General features: G+C 35.6%; 1 protein-coding gene across 3 annotated transcripts in view; it reads left to right on the top strand.

Moving 5' to 3' along the window:
• Nucleotides 1-18,469, top strand: part of Nalcn (sodium leak channel, non-selective) — a 301,887-nt gene that overhangs the window by 18,518 nt on the left and 264,900 nt on the right. For all 3 annotated transcript variants that reach the window (XM_006978781.3, XM_042285329.2, XM_015997513.3), the window contains exons 2-6: nt 5,172-5,318; nt 8,624-8,806; nt 12,920-13,003; nt 14,491-14,630; nt 14,720-14,848. In XM_006978781.3, the coding sequence (XP_006978843.1) occupies nt 5,211-5,318; nt 8,624-8,806; nt 12,920-13,003; nt 14,491-14,630; nt 14,720-14,848 (644 nt within the window). In that variant the 5' untranslated portion in view covers nt 5,172-5,210. The remainder of the gene's footprint in view (nt 1-5,171; nt 5,319-8,623; nt 8,807-12,919; nt 13,004-14,490; nt 14,631-14,719; nt 14,849-18,469) is intronic.

Genomic DNA, 18,469 nt, shown 5'->3' with positions numbered 1-18,469 from the left:
AACTGGGATAGGTAGAGGAAGACACTCTTGTAAAACATGATGCAGAAGACAGAAAATTTCAAATCCTATGTCCATTAGCTCCTGGAAGGAAAAATGAATAGCAATGTTGCAAACACCTCACAGTTAAAAACAAAACTGATAAATTCCATTTTAATTTTGACAAGAGGGTAGAAATCAAATGAGGAAAATGTATGGCTTTTGCTTCCAAGGATTAATTGACTATTTAATGAGAACAAGGAAGCAGAATATGTTTTCTTTCTGAGTTTCTGTTAGCTATTTTTGAGTAAAAGATTTATCAATGAACATACTGTAACTATGCAGCCTCCCCCTATATTGAATTATTTAAATATCAACTTTTAATGAGTGTGAAAAAGCTTTTGAAAGCCATGTTTTTCAAACCTAGTACACTGCCTTATCAAGGACACTTCTGGAAACAAAAATGATTTATTGACTTATTAGTGCATAATACTGATAAGGAAAAAATACACAGAAGCAATTTCCATCAAAATAGGAAGCTCACCTAGGATACTTAAATATCCACACCGTTCTTTCTTTATCAGGGGATAATAGTTGTTTGTACTCTGTTATATTGACTAAACATGAACAAAGGCATCAAGCAACATCCAGTGCAAAGGAAAATTGCTTTGACTAACTGCTCTAAATTAATCTGATATTATTTGTACATTTATGACTTGAATTTATTTTACTGATTGAATATTTTTCCTTTTTATTGAAAATAGATTGTTTTCTTGATATAACATACCCTGATTATGGTTTTCCCATCCCTCTACTTCTCCCAGTTCCTCCCCACCTCCAATCACCCCACCCCACAATCTGGATCCATCCTTTTCTGTCTCTCATTAGAAAACAAGAGGGAAAGAGAGCTTAGGGGAGTGGGAGATCCCAGCTAGATCAAGAACTGAGAGGAAGAACAAGGAATAAAAGACCATGATAAATGAAGACCACATGAGAATAGGAAGAAGCAAAGTTCTAGAGAGGCCCATCTCTAGCAGTAGACTACTGGCAATGATCGAGAGAAAGCCCGAACTGACCTACTCTGGTGATAGGAAGGCCAAACATCCTAATTATCATGCTAGAAACCCCATCCAATGACTGAGGGAACTGGATGCAGAGATCCACAGTCAGGCCTCAGGTGGAACTCCAGGAGTCCAATTGGCTAGAAAGAGGAGGGTTTGTATGAGCGAGAATTGTTGAGACCAAGGTTGGATAAAGCACAGGGACAAATAGCCAAATGAATGGAAACACATGAACTATGAACCAATAGCTGAGGAGTCCCCAACTGGATCAGGCCCTCTGGATAAGTGAGACAGTTGATTAGCTTGATCTGTTTGGGAAACATCCAGGCAGTGGGACCAAGTCCTGTCCTCAGTTCATGAGCTGGCTGTTTGGAACCTGGGACTTATACAGGGACACTTGGCTCAGCCTGGGAGGAGGGGACTGGACCTGCCTGGACTGAATCTACCAGGTTGAACTCAATCCTCAGGAGAGTCTTTGCCCTGGAGGAGATGGGAATGGGGGGTGGGGTGGGGGGAAAACAGGGGGGTGGGGGAGAGCAAGGGAATCCTTGGCTAATATGTAAAATTAAATTATAAAATAAAAAATAAAACAAACAGGCATCTAAGGTATAATAATAAGATATTTTTTTTAAATAGAAAAGCCCTGAAACAACATTATGAGACAAGGAACCTCCAAAAATACCACTGAGTTTGTTTTCTGTTGGCCATCTACTGCTGGGTATGCAGCCTGCCCTTGAGAGTAGTTTGTTTCCCCAGTGAGCCTCCCTTGGAAGAAATTAAACTTTTATTTGCAAGTGGTTATCAATTAGAGATTGCTTCTTGTTGGGGAATATTATTTTAAAGTGTGTTACTTTTGTTTATGCTGCATTTGTTTAACTCTATGAAACTGTGTTACTTTGCCTATCTAAAACACCTGATGGTCTAATAAAGAGTTAAATGGCCAACAGTGAAGCAGGGGAAAGGATAAGTGGGGCTGGCAGGCAGAGAGAATTAATAAAGGGAGAAATCTGGGAGAAGGAAGAAAAATCAAGGAACGAGAAAGGAAGGAGGAAGACATCAGGGCCAGCCATCCAGCTACTCAGCAAGCCACAGAGTAAGAAACAAAGAAAGGTATACAGGAATAGAAAAGGAAAAACCCCACAGGCAAAAGGTAGAAGGGATAATTTAAAATTAAGAAAAGCTGGCTAAAAACAAGCCAAGCTAAGGCTGGGCATTTATAATTAAGCATAAACCCCTGTATGAGATTTATTTGGGAGCTAGGTGGTGTATAGGAGGGCCAAAGGGAGAGGATAATTCTGGGAACAGGAAAGCTGGTCAGGAGTCGCCAGCCAGACACAGAGGAAGCAAGATGTAAAAGTACCAGTAAGCCACAAGCCATGTGGCAATTTATAGATGAATAGAAATAGGTTAATTTAAGATATAAGAACTAGATAACAAGAAGCCTGTCATGGCCATACAGTTTATAAGTAATAAAAGTCTCTGTGTGTTTACTTGGGTCTGAGTGGCTGCAGGCCTGGGCAGGACTGGAGAAAACTCCAGCTACAGTGGTGGGTCCCCCAAAAGAGCAAAAACAAGAACAGCTTCTGGGTTAGGGATGAGGCATATGTCCACTTCTCCTTTTAGCTCTAGAACTCCCATCTGGTATAGACCTGTGCAGGCCCTTTGCATGCTGCCTCAGTCTCTGAGTCCATATATGCGTGGATCATGATTTATTGCTTGAATATCTTATGTACTGCCCAATATTATTGAAATAGTCAAACTTCCAGTGATTCTGGAGCTGCTTGGTAGGTTTTAATGTATGTGTGGATTCTTTGGAGTTTGGACAGACCATTTTATGGGCACTGTCAGACTTGGTAACATGTTGGCAGCAGTTGAAGAGAACATCAATGAGAGTGACTGACAGCTGGTGTCATTCAATTATAGTCTAACTGTTCTGATGTATCAAATATAGCCAACTGGATTCTTAAAAAATAAATTATGTATGTTTCTGTAGATAAATCAGTCAAAAGTCAGTTTTTATTCAGGTGGAATATTGGTAAGAAAAGGTACATGCAATTCACATGTCCATCAATCTCCCCTGTCTCTGTGGAAAAGTGATAAGGGTTAGGTCTCTAAAATTCTTTGTCTAATCTTTGAATGCCATATGGAACCACTCTTGTCTTTCTTTGTCTTGTTAAAGAATTTCAAAAATATTTTGCAACCATTCTCCAGATAAGAAGGAGCCTGTCATTTAAGAGACACCTCAAATTAAGGCTACCAGATGTGTTCTCCAACCCAAAGTAAATCAGAGAATAAGTATCATTTGAATATTTTGCATGCATTTACATTGGATGTCAAGAGTCCCTAACTCCAATTATGTAAAATAAAATTAATTAGTGATACCTACTGCAAAGCCCATATTTAAATTCTGTGTTCAAAGTAACAACAGCTTGGAAATACACTGCACATTTTAAAGACAAATAGCCTGAATTTCTCTGGGAACAAGAAGGTTAGGGAAAGTCAACTACTCAGATGGATTGGGGAGCATATAGCAAAGAGCAAAGAGAAGTGGACCCTCAAAAACAGAGAAGCATATTCAAAATTTCTTTGTTCTTAACTGTATTTTATTTTCTTTCACAGTGAAAATCACAAGTGCATATATTTACACTCTTGCAAACACATTTTGTTCCTCTTCTGTCTAAGAGGAGCTAAATGTTACTCACTGTCCTTGATGAATTTTCTTTAAGCACCAAGAGCACTTTGGAGCACCAGGCAAAAGAGAAAGTGAGTGGATATTCCTGGTATTGAAATAGCTACATTTTCCTTACTTGAAATTCTCATCACTTTCTCTTGCCTGCAGAGTACTGCCCTCTGTCATGTGCCTTCAGTTGTCCCCCTAAGGATGCTAAGCACACCCATGGCCAACTCTCAACACGAGGCTTTGTAATCATGGACTTGTTTTCAATCTCAAGTTTACTTAAATATTATTTATCAAGTTGTCACTGGCCTCAAAGCTGAGATTTCTTATGCATGCACAAAACAAGAACTCTGTGGATCCAGTACTTGAGAAACAGAGGCAACAGGATCATTGATTCTTTGAGGTCAACCTAAGACTCAATCACATCAGATCCTTCTTCCTTGTTTAAGTATAGAATGTGTTTACATCTTACTGTGTGGCCACATTTGTAAAATGTTGAACCCAATGTGCTGGTTATACTGTTTTGCAAAGAAGTAAAAACACAGAAGCAGGAGGCCACAATTTCAAAGTTGGCCAGATCTACATGAGTTCCAGACAAGCCAGATCTATAGAGTGAGACCCTGTCTGAAAAACTGAAACAGATAAACAAGGCTCAGTATCATGTTATTCAAATGGGGAGTGTTACTTTGGAATGAAGGGTGGTCAAGCATCTGTCTTGACAATTCTTTAATCACGCTACATTTACTTGTCATTTGATATATAGTAGTCCCTTCTTCAATGGCTGCTAACCTAAAAAATTAGCAGCAATGGCCATAAAGAGGTGACATATATAATGGGTTATAGATAATGTGGAATTGTGGAAACAAGTGACAATCCACCATCTCATCTTCAGGTGCAGTTGATGAAGAACTGACTTTAGAAGAGCAAGAAAACTTTAGATGGTTACTGATTGAAAATAACAGAAAAGGCCTCCAACTGCTGGAGCTTCTCTCCCTATTCTCTGTGCCCTTCATCCTTTCTGAGGAGGACAAAATGAGAAATCATCTTAGGATTATGCTTGGGACAGGACATGCATGTGAATGATGTATTAAAATGATAGAAGAAATTCCTGTTGTCAGGGCCATGGTAGCAGCTCCACAGAGCAAAGAATTTTCTAATAATCTGCTTTCCCTATGAGATAAGTAAATTTGTGCCAGCTGTTTTACACAAGTTGTCTCTAAACTGTTTTTGAAATTAATAAGGTAATCTTTTGGATTGGAAGAAAAAATTGGATTTTATCAATATCAATTTTATCTCATTCTTTTTCTGTGTCTAGATATGTGCGTTGTTATATATAGTACCATAGGGCACATTTATGATCTCCCAGTGTACTACTCATGTATGAAGGACTCAGTGCTTTTGATAGGAAAGGAGGTAGGTTAGATGGCTAATAAAGCTTTCTCTTTTCCTTTTTTCAGACTTTGGTTTTGTACTTGCCTACCAAAACTAACTTCAACATGCTCAAAAGGAAACAAAGCTCCAGGGTGGAAGCTCAGCCAGTTACTGACTTTGGTCCTGATGAATCTCTGTCAGACAACGCTGACATACTTTGGATTAATAAGCCAGTAAGTCATCTTTCTGAATTTTTGAAAAGCACATGCTGATATAAGAGAAATTTCATTAATAAATTCAAAACTCATGTACTTTTAGGTTTGAACTATGGTTGAGATACAGTGGAAAGTGAATGAGTCTTGGAGTCTGGTGGTTGGGTTGGAAATGATTCAAATTGAAAGGATGAGGTGTTGCTATGAATTCCTCACATAGGAAGATGCAGACAGTGTAAGAGGTCTGTACTGTGCCTTCTGGTCCTTCCCTGCTCTGGATACATTGTCCTCAAATTGCACAGTGTAGAGATAATTCCACTTCCAGGCTGACCCAAGATGAGCTACTACTCCTTTCAATATGCTTTTGTTTTTAAAATCATGTTCAACAGTAATTTACTTGGGTGGAAAAGGTTGCAAGACACTCTCCATTTCTGAATAGTCTTTATGTTGATTCAAATCTTGTGACAGAACATGTACCTAGTATCTCACAAGTTCATGAATGTTGAGCATGAGAGGAAGAACTATTATACCATACATCACTGCTTGTTAGAAGGTATAGTGGTTGGGACTGAGCCAGGAAGCTCACTCTTAAGTCTTGGGAATTCAGCTCCATACAGCAAAGTAGGAGAGACTTTCTTCTTAAACTCATAGCTATAAGTGCTGAAGTAATGAAACAAATTGAGCCAAGGCACTCTCAGTGCTTGCTCCTCCCCTAAGCAGGACAAAGTTAGTCAGGCTGGCTTCCCCCTGAGTTTTACTAGCCTGCTCCTGGAAGACTTCCATAGCCTGCTCACAGGTCTTTGTATATTGCACTCTCTGATGATATTATCCTTGTGCTTTATAACTGTTGAAACATCCTTAGGACTCCCACTATAAATTAAAATGTGTTGGCATTACATGGACACCTCTTTGTGAGCAGGCTCTCTCCTGGCCAATGACCACCCCTTTCCTGTGTCTCTACATTATCTACTGGAGTCTTCTGCTTTCCTATACTATCTAGCTTATCAGTATTGGTATCTTTTGTTCATGTGCTCTGGTCTTCAAGGTCCCATCTCATTTCTGTTGGTAATCCTCCTTTTCCATTAGGGCTATCTGGATTTTACATCTTCCTCATTTGCCACTTCCTCAAATAGATTGAATGAACTTCTCTTCACTTATCCAATTTTAGATTTGTCTATAAATATAAATAGACACACAGACACATTTGTCCCTCTGTTCTATACCCAATTTTGACCAACCACAGAGTCAAAATATTTGAATGAAACTTGCATCTGTAATGAACATGTATGTATTTTTCTTTCTTATTCTTTCAGAAACAGATTGGTATATAGGATTTTAAATAATTTTAAGTATTATGAATCATCCTAAAATGATTTAAACTATATCAGAGAATATATGTAAGTGATGCATAAACATTGTCCATTTGTAGAAGGTACCCAGGCCCCCTCATATTTGAGCTACTTATGTGGAGACAGATATTGAGAGGCAACTGCATATATCACATATAATATCTTGCTTACTCTACTACAAATTAGTGATGTATTGGCTATACCATATGTGTGTGTGTGTGTGTGTGTGTGTGTGTGTGTGTACAAGGGATGAGCATTTATAGATTCATAGTAAGTCTTCTGTTCATATATAGATAACTAAACTGACTAGAAAATAAACCTCTCACTAACATTCTCTTGATGTCTAGGCCATTAAAAACTTTCTAAGAACTTTGAAAGGTGGAATTATAGGTGTAACCCCAGAGTCTTTGACTAAAATTACTAATGATTAATTATAATTCTTCAAGATCAAAGCCTATTTGTTGTAAAATAGCCCATCTTTCAAATCTCCTGGTAATTAGATTATTTATATTGGAGGAGTCCAGATAGGGTTGAATTTACATTCTGACATTTATTGGAGAGTTTGTCAAACTTCATATTTGAAGTCTGACAGTACATCAGTGTATCAACTCTTAAAATACAATGAAATATATGTGTCTTCTGTTTTCACTGTGCTTTTATGTAAATATTGTTATGCTTGGGAAAATATTAGACTCTATTCATCGACGTACAAGTTTCAGTCTTCTCAAAGTTCTGTCAGTCATTCTTAATTTTCAGCTTAAGGCTTGCTAGTTTATAGAGATGCATGATCCGTCTATGATCAAACTATACCCCTGAAACAAGAGTATAAAATTAGTGATTAACATAATGACACACACACAGATACACTCATATGTATATCCAAAATGTAGTTAATAAATGACACTAATTATGTTTAAAAAATTGTGTACTGAGTAATCCAGTAGCAATATTCACTCTGTGAGTTTAGCATGTATATACAACTAACCCTTTTCATCCTAGGCATTACTTTTAAAATGAAAGATTGTATGTGAGTACACTAAATATATACCCATTTGTTTTTATTTCTTTCTTCTTATTTAGGGTTGATTAAAATCTTTAGACAGTACATCAATGTGTGTCTAGAACTGCAGGAATTTAATTTTAAAAGAGATTGTAGGCTAAATGTACAAAGTGTTTTCTCTGAAAAGAGACAGCCTCATTCATTATCTTTTTTCTACAATGATAATTTTAGAAATGATTTTTGAATTTTTAAAATTTATTTTTATTTTTGTGTGTGAATGTGCGGTGTATGTGGGGGTGTCAGAAAACAGCTTTTTGAAGTTTATTATATCCTTCAACAATAGGGTCCAGGGATTGAACATAAATCACCAGGCTTGTATGGCAAAAGAGATCTCATTGGCCCAGAAATATCTTTTATGTAGGGAGATTATATGTGATGTATTTTTTAAAAACCTGTGTATAGGAGTGTTCTATATCGAATCCATTTTAAAAATCATTTGTGATCTGCTATGATAGACCATTGTTTAAGATGCTGAAGAAGTTATAGTAAATAGGACATGGCTGCTAATTCTGGGAGCTTCATGGAGACAAAAGAAAGAAAAGTCACACCCAAGTTCATTGAGGGTGGGTTGCTATATTATGTAGAGAACAAGAATTTCCCACAGAGTGGTCTGATTGCCTTGAAATTAACCTTGGGTTTAGCGTCTATTAATGTATAAAAACAGGAATGTTTCATAATCTTTTCAGAACCTTGGTAAGTTCATGTGGAAAATGAGCTGCTTTGAGAAATAAGCATTATAAAATGTGTGAAATTATTGAGTGTGCCTTATGAACTCAGTAGATGTTCCCTTCTTTTTCCCCTCTGCACTAGTGATCTATTTGAACCAAAGTGTTATGTCTTCCAAATAGTGTGCTTTCTAAGACAAGTCAAAGGTCTCAGTTCATAGTGTCACAAAGTAGCTTTGGCCTTTGTTGCAGTGGGTACACTCTTTGCTTCGCATCTGTGCCATCATCAGTGTCATCTCAGTGTGCATGAACACACCCATGACCTTCGAGCACTATCCTCCTCTGCAGTATGTGACCTTCACCTTGGACACTTTATTGATGTTTCTCTACACTGCAGAGATGATAGCAAAAATGCACATCCGGGGTATTGTCAAGGTGAGTGTTTTCTTTTCATTTGAGTTAATGAACAAAGAACATTGAATATTTTAATCAACTCGGTAGTATTTTCATATGAATGTCCAAATACAGTGCATTTTTATATTATTGAGATAGAAATTTTTAAAGAGCATGACTCCAAAAATTGGTAGAAATACTTAACTGAATGTACCAGGCTTTGCTGACTACCCATAGGAGGCCTTACTTTTTCAGAGTAGGGGATGGGGGGTGTGCTTGGGGGAGAAGGCTGGAGGGGAAGTGGAAGGAGAGATGAGGAGGATCTGTGGTTGGTATGTAAAATGAATTAAAAAATCTTAATAAAGAAAAAATATTTTTAAAGTTAATTGCATTTTATAAGATACAAAGCCTTAGGATATCTGTAAAGCAGCTAGTTGCTTTAAGTATATGTTTCATGAGTCTAGGGTTGAGTGTATTGTGCCATCTAGACCTAAAGCCATGGCCTATAATGGTTATGGACCCTCAAGGAGGCAATTTAGTATTTGTTGATGTACTGAACACAAGATAAATATCACATGATAAAATCAGAGCATGATGGCATTTGCTGGCTTTCATAAACCTGGATGTTTTGAACATTTAAAAGGATAAAAAGAGGAAATGAGAGATACAGAATCCTGGGAACTGCAAGGAAAAGAATATGTACATCTGATTGGTACTCTTGGAAAATACAAATAAATACACAGTTAAAAAAAAAAAGAAAAGAAAAGAGAGACTTTTGCCACAAGATCCTGGTTCTATAGCACTAACCTGTTCAGAGATTAGGAATATGAAAAGATGCTGGTAGCTTACATTGTCCCATTTGGAGAGAGTGGTATAGTGTGGGCTTTAAGGCTTGACAAATGACATATTGACTCAAAGTCTGTCTCCTACACACTGGGGAGGTTCTGGGGCATGTGAGACCCCGTGCCAGGACTGGGAGTCCTTAATAAAATGATTCTTGACACAGAGTTAGCTATCACTCTCTTCTCTTCACTTCTCTTTATCCATCATGCATTGTGGCACTGTCCTTAATGGAGAATCATGATAGTCAATGCATTGTGGTGTGCATTTCTAATATTTTATTATAAAATTATGAATCACAGCCTGCATAAAGATCATTAATTGAACAGCTATATTTCATTTTAAAGAAAATCTGAGCTACTAACTCACTTCAGTAATAACTTCCTTTGTATTGCTGATAATTTTTTTAATTTGCTTCCCAAAAACATCATCATTGTATAAGGCGAAATTAACAATAATTTGTAAAAATAGGTTAACTACCAGTTGATGTTCATATTCCCTTGATTGTTATAAATATCTTTAAGTTGCTTTCTCAGAATCAGGACTCACACAGATTCATATATTATACTTGATTTAACTGTTTGCTAAACTCAAAAACTATTTTTCTGATTTCAATCTATAAGAAATGACAAATTAAAAATGAAAACCAGATAAGTGTATTTCTGCTTTTAATTAGGAATAATTAGAGTAGATGCACATGTAGTGTCAACTTTAATTATTCTGTATTGCTAATATTATCTTGAAGTAGTCAGAACATCACAGCTCATTAAAACTTGTGTTTAAATGCTAGCTGAAGTTACTGTTAAATCTGAGATCTGATTGTCCTGAACCAAAGTTTAAGTATTTTTCATTATCTTGATTCGTGATCATTAGAATGCAGCAGTTAAGTGAGTGATGCTAATTGCTGATTTTCTGATGTTAATTCCAAACTATAGCTTCATTATTTGGTACCACACAATTCTTCAGCATGCATGTCATCAAAGACAGCAAGTTGGGTTTGACATTCCATTCTTGATTGTAAAATGAAAGTTTTAATGAAGTTCGATTTATCAAAAAGGTTACCTGTCACAATAAATTTATGTTACTAATTTAAATTTTATTGTTTTGTAGTTTTATGTTTGTGAATTTGTCTTGTTTTTACAGTTGCATGACAAATACAGACATTTTTAGGGATAAAACCATCAAAATAAAAATATATCTGTCCACAGAGATGTTTTGGAAGACCCCATATTTCTCAAGTGAATTGCTTTGCTGTCTTCAATTAAATTGTGAAAGTTTTAAAAATGTTAATTAGTAGCTGTCTGCTAAAAACTTTTCCTATTTAATTCACTTGCCAGCAGTATGCCATTGCCTCTCAGTTCTCACTCCCAACTTGCAAAAGGATGCTGCCTTTGTTCACTTACAGGGCTGAAGCTTGTGTTTGTCTATACTTGTAGAGTGATGTTATGAATATTCGTTTCATTTTTAATTTTTTATTATTTATTTTACTTTTGAGATTATACTGTAATTATAACATTTCCTCTTCCATTCCCTCCCTCTAAACCCTCCCATAAACCCCTCCTTGCTCTTTTTTAAATGGCCAGCCCTAAAAACAGATACATACAAGTAACATTATATAGACTGAGCAAGATGTATTTACATATTTAGAAACATACACACAGAGATAGAAATTGAAAAATATCCTTGTAGGATATCAAAAAGCTCTTGGAGAAAGAAAAGGAAAATTGAAAGATAAGGAAGTGTGGTATTTAGAGGGCATAGCGGAGGGAGAAAAGGAACCCACACACACACACACACACACACATACATGGAGCAGCTAGTACTTAGGAGAGGCCTGAGGAGTTGGAAGTGATAGATAGGCTGTGCTCAAACAGAAGTTTGCAGATTTGTAGAGTCAGATGGCCTCTGGTAAGGACAAGCATGACCAAAGAGTTCCTGCTATGGTCAGTGAAGACCAGTGAAGGATTTTCATCCATGAATAACAGGGTCTAATTTGTACCTGAGAAGGTTTTTAATTGCCTCTTTTCAGAAGTATTCTTATTGACTAAATCTCTAAAGGAAAAGCTAACCGATTGAAATGATGTATATCTGAGGTACTGAAGATCATCCCATGTATTGTAATCTGAATTCTTCAAATGAATCTCAGTTGTCTGTTTCTCATCTGGCAATAGATCTAGATAAAAGTAGAATGCATCAGACAGGTGGTGGCATTTCTATAATCCTGGCACTTGGGGGGCAGAGGCAGGTGAATCTCTGTGAGTTTGAGGCCAGATGGGTTTACAGAGTGAGTTCCAGGACAGCCAGGGCCACACACAGAGTAAACCTGTCTCCAAAAACAAAATAAATAAATAAAAATATAATAATAATAATAATAATAATAAGCATGCATCTACTGAACACTGTTGGAATAATAATTAACAATGCTAAGATATAGTAACAGAATGACCCTGGGAAGCTAGTACAACAAACCACATGCTCATGAAGCTACCATTGCTTATCATTTCTGACTGCAAAATATATTCCTCTAAATGCATTTGGTATCTCTCTTTGTTAAGTATTTGCAAGGCACTTTTAGATACTTTCTTACACTAAATAATTGATTGGCAGCCTTCAACTGTTTACCTTTATACAAACTGACAGACAGGTCTTAAATAATTCATATCCTCCTTGACAAGCATGATGATTTCTGCCCAAAGCCCAGGTATTGTCTGCCCTCCATTTTTATTGACACTGTTATTTCAGAGAGAAATTCTCATTCAAATCCCATTTCATTGAAATACACATTCTGACCTCAGGATAGAGTCCCTGTTAATAATGAAAGCAATAAATCTTCATTTTCTTTGACCATATCTTCCCAATTAAAGTCAACATATCTTTTCTTTGCAAATTAAGGAAATTTTATCCTTAATTTATCTTAATTTATCTTTCCTACTAGCAGTGGGTGGTCAACAAGTTTTAAAGGCCTCATTCCCTATAGCGTGTTCTGGGCCTTAGGGGGCAAACTACCTTAGAACTTGATATGATTAGTTGCCCTCTGTTACTACATGTTAGGTTTGTGAGGCTAAGAGAACAAATAGATACTTTCCTTTTAACATCCTGAATTCAGAATTCTGCAAATTCCCACCTCGTCAATTATTTGCTTTAAAAAAATGCCATTTTAAAGTGCTAAAAATACTCTTTTTGAAGTTCTGTTTTATTGTGATATGAAAATTGTAAATGGTCTTTACTGAATTAATTTTGACTATTCCCATCATAGAATTAATATACATATATAAATTCATTTTGCCTGACAACCCATGTGAAATTTATTTTCAGGGTGATAGCTCCTATGTGAAGGATCGTTGGTGTGTTTTTGATGGATTCATGGTCTTTTGCCTTTGGGTTTCCCTTGTGTTACAGGTAATTAAATATGTTTAAATCGAAAAGAGATGTTTTTAAAAGTGGGTATTATTTTTCATTCAAAATTTATCTAGAAACATTGAAGAATATATTTCAAATGTGGTTGTGTTTCTTATATTTCATATATTGTTTATTTTACATGTTTATGGATAGAAACTCTACTTGTAACATTTAAATTATTGTCAATTACAATTGTGAGTTTTTCACAAAAATTAAAATCAATATTAAAGGTAGTTTTTCCTCATGAAACAACTTTAAACATATTGTCAATGAAATATAATAAAAGATTTGGAGTGAGATATCTAATTTTTATAGATTCAAAAGTTGAATCTAGGAAATCCTAAGTTCTGGACTAAATTCTCACTAAAAACAGATGAAACTATTAATATTCAGATAGATATTAGACAACACCAAGCAAATTATAAATATAAATGCTTTATTTTAATAAATAGAAATTGTGTATAAGAAGCTTTTACAGAGCATTTTATTGGGAAATAGTATAATTCAGTCTCAGATTCTTTCAGGCATGATTTTACATTTAAGTACAGTCACTATGTTCTCTAGTTCTGATTTGATTTTTTTGTTTGGTTTTACTAAGAAACCAACACGAGATTTACCTTTCTAACAAAAAATTAAATGATCAATGCACTATTGTTAGCTTTTAGTGGAATATTGTAAGTCAGATCCCTATTCTTCCAGTCTTTGTTTAAAAAATTCAGAACAGGCATTGATGAGATGGTTCATCAGCTAAAGGCACTTTCCACCAAGCTTGACTTCCTGAGTTAGATCCCTGATATTTACATGGTAGAAGGAGAGAACTGACTCCTTCAGGTTGTGTCTGGCACTTACCTGTGCACTGTCACACATATGTATGCACACACACACACACACACACACACACACACACATACACACATATACTACATACACACAATTAATTAATTAATAATAAAAATTCAGAATACAAATGTGCATTTCATCTTTCCAACTCTTGATGGTGGCTGTTGATTAGATGTCCTTCTTCATTTTTATGAAGTGTACCTCTTCTGTGACCTGATTTCACCTCTCATACTCATGTGTCCTTTCCATTTAATAAACTATTGTATGTTAGGTGAAGAGATTTTTGTGATTATTTTGCTTCTGCTAGGAAGTAGGTGGTCATTTTCCATATTTTAATAATATTTTAACATTTTCCCTATTCTTTTGTTTTCTAGATAGTCAAAGATACTATAAGTGAGAAACAGCTCAAAGGTTGGCGTTTTATTTTATGATTAAAAAAAAAACATGGCTTGAAGAACTAGAAAGTGGAGATTTAGGGCACTTTCACTAGTTTATGGATTTGTTTCTCAGGATAGCTATAGTGTTTGGATGTGATTCTTGGTGAAATACAGTGTAGGTACAGGACACACATTCTTGTATTACTACCCATTCCACTGCAATAAGCAACACTAAGGGGAGTCTAAGCTTGTGCATCTTTTCATCTGTAGGTATTTGAAATAGCTGACATAGTTGATCAGATGTCACCTTGGGGCATGCTGCGGATCCCACGGCCACTCATTATGATCCGGGCTTTCAGGATTTATTTCCGATTTGAACTGCCAAGGACCAGAATTACAAATATTTTAAAGTAAGCTTGGTGCATACATTAAGAGGAACATTTATGGAACTTGGGGGCGGTATTTAATATATCTTATCTAACTTTTCTCTTTTCCCTAGGCGGTCAGGAGAACAAATTTGGAGTGTTTCAATTTTCCTCCTTTTTTTCCTTCTTCTGTATGGAATTTTAGGAGTTCAAATGTTTGGAACATTTACCTACCACTGTGTTGTGAATGACACAAAGCCGGGGTAAGTTTCTTAGCTGTAACACAAATCTTAAATCACCATACTTAGCCACACTTTAAATCTAGGTGATTAACAAGGACATTTCTGCACTGTGTGTGTGTGTGTGTGTGTGTGTGTGTGTGTGTGTGTGTGTGTGTATGTTAAATTGTCAAATGCTTTAAAATCAGAGCTTTTGGAATTTTGCATTCTTTATTCTCTGCCAACTTAGCATTGTTTTGTCCAAATTTGAGCCAAAAGTTTACAACAAGCTTGATTGAAAAAGTATAACCTGGTGGGAAAGAATATTAAACAAAGACAAACCTTCTTGAGAGTAGCGACATGGGGAGTGGGCTTACAAAACTTTGGAAGATATCCATGGTGTTAGATTGTTAGGGAAAATAAAACCCTCATTCCTATAATTAATACCAGTGGTCATCTATTCCTAAAAACAGTTTCCTGGCTGATTTTAGCAAAATTTCTAGATAAAGGATAGTTACCTGTTGCATCCATGTATTGTAAGACTGGTGATTCAGGTAAGACATGTGAGTGACATAGTGACCAGTGGTGTCAGGATCTCATGCATAGCAACCGTCACTATGACCAGCCCTGATACACAGCGACTGGAGGGAAGAGCAGAGCTGATTGCCAGCCCCTGGACATACATGACCCCTGGCATCCCTTGGGTGTGGGCTGGGCATCAGAGCTTGTGATTCCAAGTTCAGTCCACAGATGTTCAATACTTGTAACTGTACAGTGTAGGGCAGAAATTGATTTTATACCTCCTATTCATATCTTTAAGTGGGGATTGATCTGTTTACAAACAAAAGACTCACAAATTATATTTAAGAAAAATCTCAGTTGGAATCATAGAATATGAATTTACAGCACTCTTTTAAACTTTAAAGGAGACTCGTTTTATTTGTGTTAAAAAATCTATTTGCAAATAGCTAGGATTTTAAAAATATTGCAGCTTTTATAATACTTGTGATTTTTTTATTATTTGGAGAGTATTTTTCATAAAAGATATGTTTGTATAAGTGAAAAGAAGATGAACAGCTAAATGAATCCATGTGAATATTTACATATGTATATAATTATATTATATAAATAATGATAGAATTGATTCAATTTCAGTGTTTTCTCTAAGCTTATGTAAATTGCTCAGGTCATTCCTCTGTGACTTGTATATAGATTGTCTTCTGAAAGCATATACAGAGCTTTCAAAATTAAAATGGACACAGTAATTTGCAAAACTTCAGTGTATTTTCACTCATTATGTGTTAAATATAAAAAAACCTCTTAGCAAATATGCTCATGTTCTTATTCTTATTTCTTATTCACATGTGTGAGTGTGGGGCTATGTATACATAGCATGCCTGTGGATGTTGGACGACAACCTGTGGTAATTAGTTCTACTCAGTTCTCCCTCCCATTTTATAATTAAAGTTTGGTCTTTGAATACATTATTTTCTCCACTATCACAATTCTATTCATCTTTTATTTAACCACTTTATGGAGTCTTTGTTGACATGGAAAAGCTTGTATGTAATATATACTTATGGAAATCATTTTATTTTTGCTCATGAGAAACATTACTAGATTTCAGGAAATACTGTCTTCACATAAAAAATGGAAAATATTTCTTTCTACTTTATTTTTAAATACTTTTATTTATTCTTTGAAAATTTTATACATAACCACCCCCATTCTTGCCTGCCAGCTGCCCCTCTAAACTCATCACCCTCCCAACTTCCCATACTCTATTCACTTATAACCCATGGAATCAAACTAGTGTGGCCCATACAGTATGATGAATATGAGATTGATAGACTCCTTCCTTTCTTTTTTGTAAAATTCATGAATGAAATTCACTGAGTCTGAAGTTTGGTTTATTATGGTGGTGTGGGCAGTGGTGAGGAGACTTCCATATTATGAGTTAAATATAACTAACATATTAATATTTTATTTTTCTGTAGGGTGTACCAAATTTTGTTTTCCACAAACCTACTTATTTTTGTAGCTTGCAACACTGGACTAATGTTTATAAAATACTTCCTGGGTATCCTTCTAATAGTTGTTGTATCTGTTGGAACTAGCCATGTCTCAATCCCCATATTAGTGATTTTATTTTTATATCCTTTAGGGCCCGCTCTCTAGTTTATGCACCTTTTCTCTCACACACAAGAAACTGTGTGACTTCTTTAATGCTCCCTGCTATTTTTTGCTTTCCCAGTTCTTTAATTCTCTTATCTTCCTACTCTTTCTTGCCACAGTTGGTTTTCTAGACTTTTCTTTCTCTTGTTTCTTCAGATGAAACATGTCACTGACTTTAAGAATTTCTCTTTTTAAATACAAGGTCTTAAAGACATACCCTTCCTTTAGAGTTCCTCTCTAAGTACATATTCAAAATTTGATATTTTGCATTTTACTCATTGTTTAATCCAAATGTTTTTTTTTCATTTTTCTTGTGCCGTCTTTCTTGACCTGAAGGTTGTATAAGAAGAATGTTTTGAGTGAGAGAATTTTCAAAAACAATAATTTATGTTGCTATGTAATTTTATTCTATTAAAATCAGATAAAAATCCCTACAAGAGTTTCATTGAGGATCATTTTGAGGAGTGATATACAGTCTGAATAGGTGACATTACATGAGAATTAGAGAATTCTCAATTTTTGCATGTAATTTTATTGATGCTTTGGTCAAGTTAGCTGGTGATGTTCCAGTCTTTTCATCAAACTATGAAATAGCATCACCATGTTTTCTTAACACGACAGGAATTTTCTTTTTCTCTTTTAGCTCTGTCAGTTTTTTTTCTTTCTCTAACTTGAAGCTCTAATTAAGTGAATGAACACAAAGAGTGCTTATCTTTCTGATGAACTGACTTTTCTATAGTTACACATTTCTAACTGTTTCTGAGTTAAGTTTGGTGAAGGCCAGGTATGTAGTGAATCAAGAAAATGACCTTTTAAAGTTTCCTTTCATAATAACAATTAGATTTTAAAGTCTAAAATAATCTATTTTTGTTTAGCCAGCTTTTGTCTTATTAACAATAGATATTTTCCTGAAGTTATTTAAAATTAGATGTGCTTCATTTCTTTCCTAGACTGGCAATAAAAGCAAGCAAATGTCAACCCCACCCCCAAGTATTATGAGCCATTTAACTATAAGGCCAGATTGGTAAGAATGTGATTAAGCTCATTGAGAAGAGCTAAAATTAAGAAGGAATCTGGAAATAAGTGAGTTTGGCACAGTTGGCCAGAGACCCTAATCAAAATCAACAGCTTGAATTTCACTGTTACACACACACACACACACACACACTCATTTTGCCGCCACACATGTGGACATGCATACACACAGGTACACATATAAAAGCAATATCAATTCATTTTATCTAGTAAAACATGTCTCAGTCCAGCAATAGCTATGGTTATGCTTAAGGAATCAGTGTTGCTAAGTGCTGTGAGGATCTCTAGATTCATACTCATTATTTTTCCACAATTTTTCTGATTTTAGACTAATTAACTTGCACATACTATCTTCTTGATAATAAGAAAGCTTTCAAACAGAAGGCTGTGTATCTTAGGTCTCACCACTGAACTCTGGAATGTATCTTGTTTAATCTGTGAGGCAAAAAGGATAAA

The sequence above is a fragment of the Peromyscus maniculatus genome, chromosome 9 (assembly GCF_049852395.1).
Source record: "Peromyscus maniculatus bairdii isolate BWxNUB_F1_BW_parent chromosome 9, HU_Pman_BW_mat_3.1, whole genome shotgun sequence".
In the NCBI taxonomy this organism is placed as follows: domain Eukaryota; kingdom Metazoa; phylum Chordata; class Mammalia; order Rodentia; family Cricetidae; genus Peromyscus; species Peromyscus maniculatus.
The sequence above is the reverse complement of the archived record's forward strand: the minus strand, read 5'-3'. Positions and strand labels throughout refer to the sequence as shown.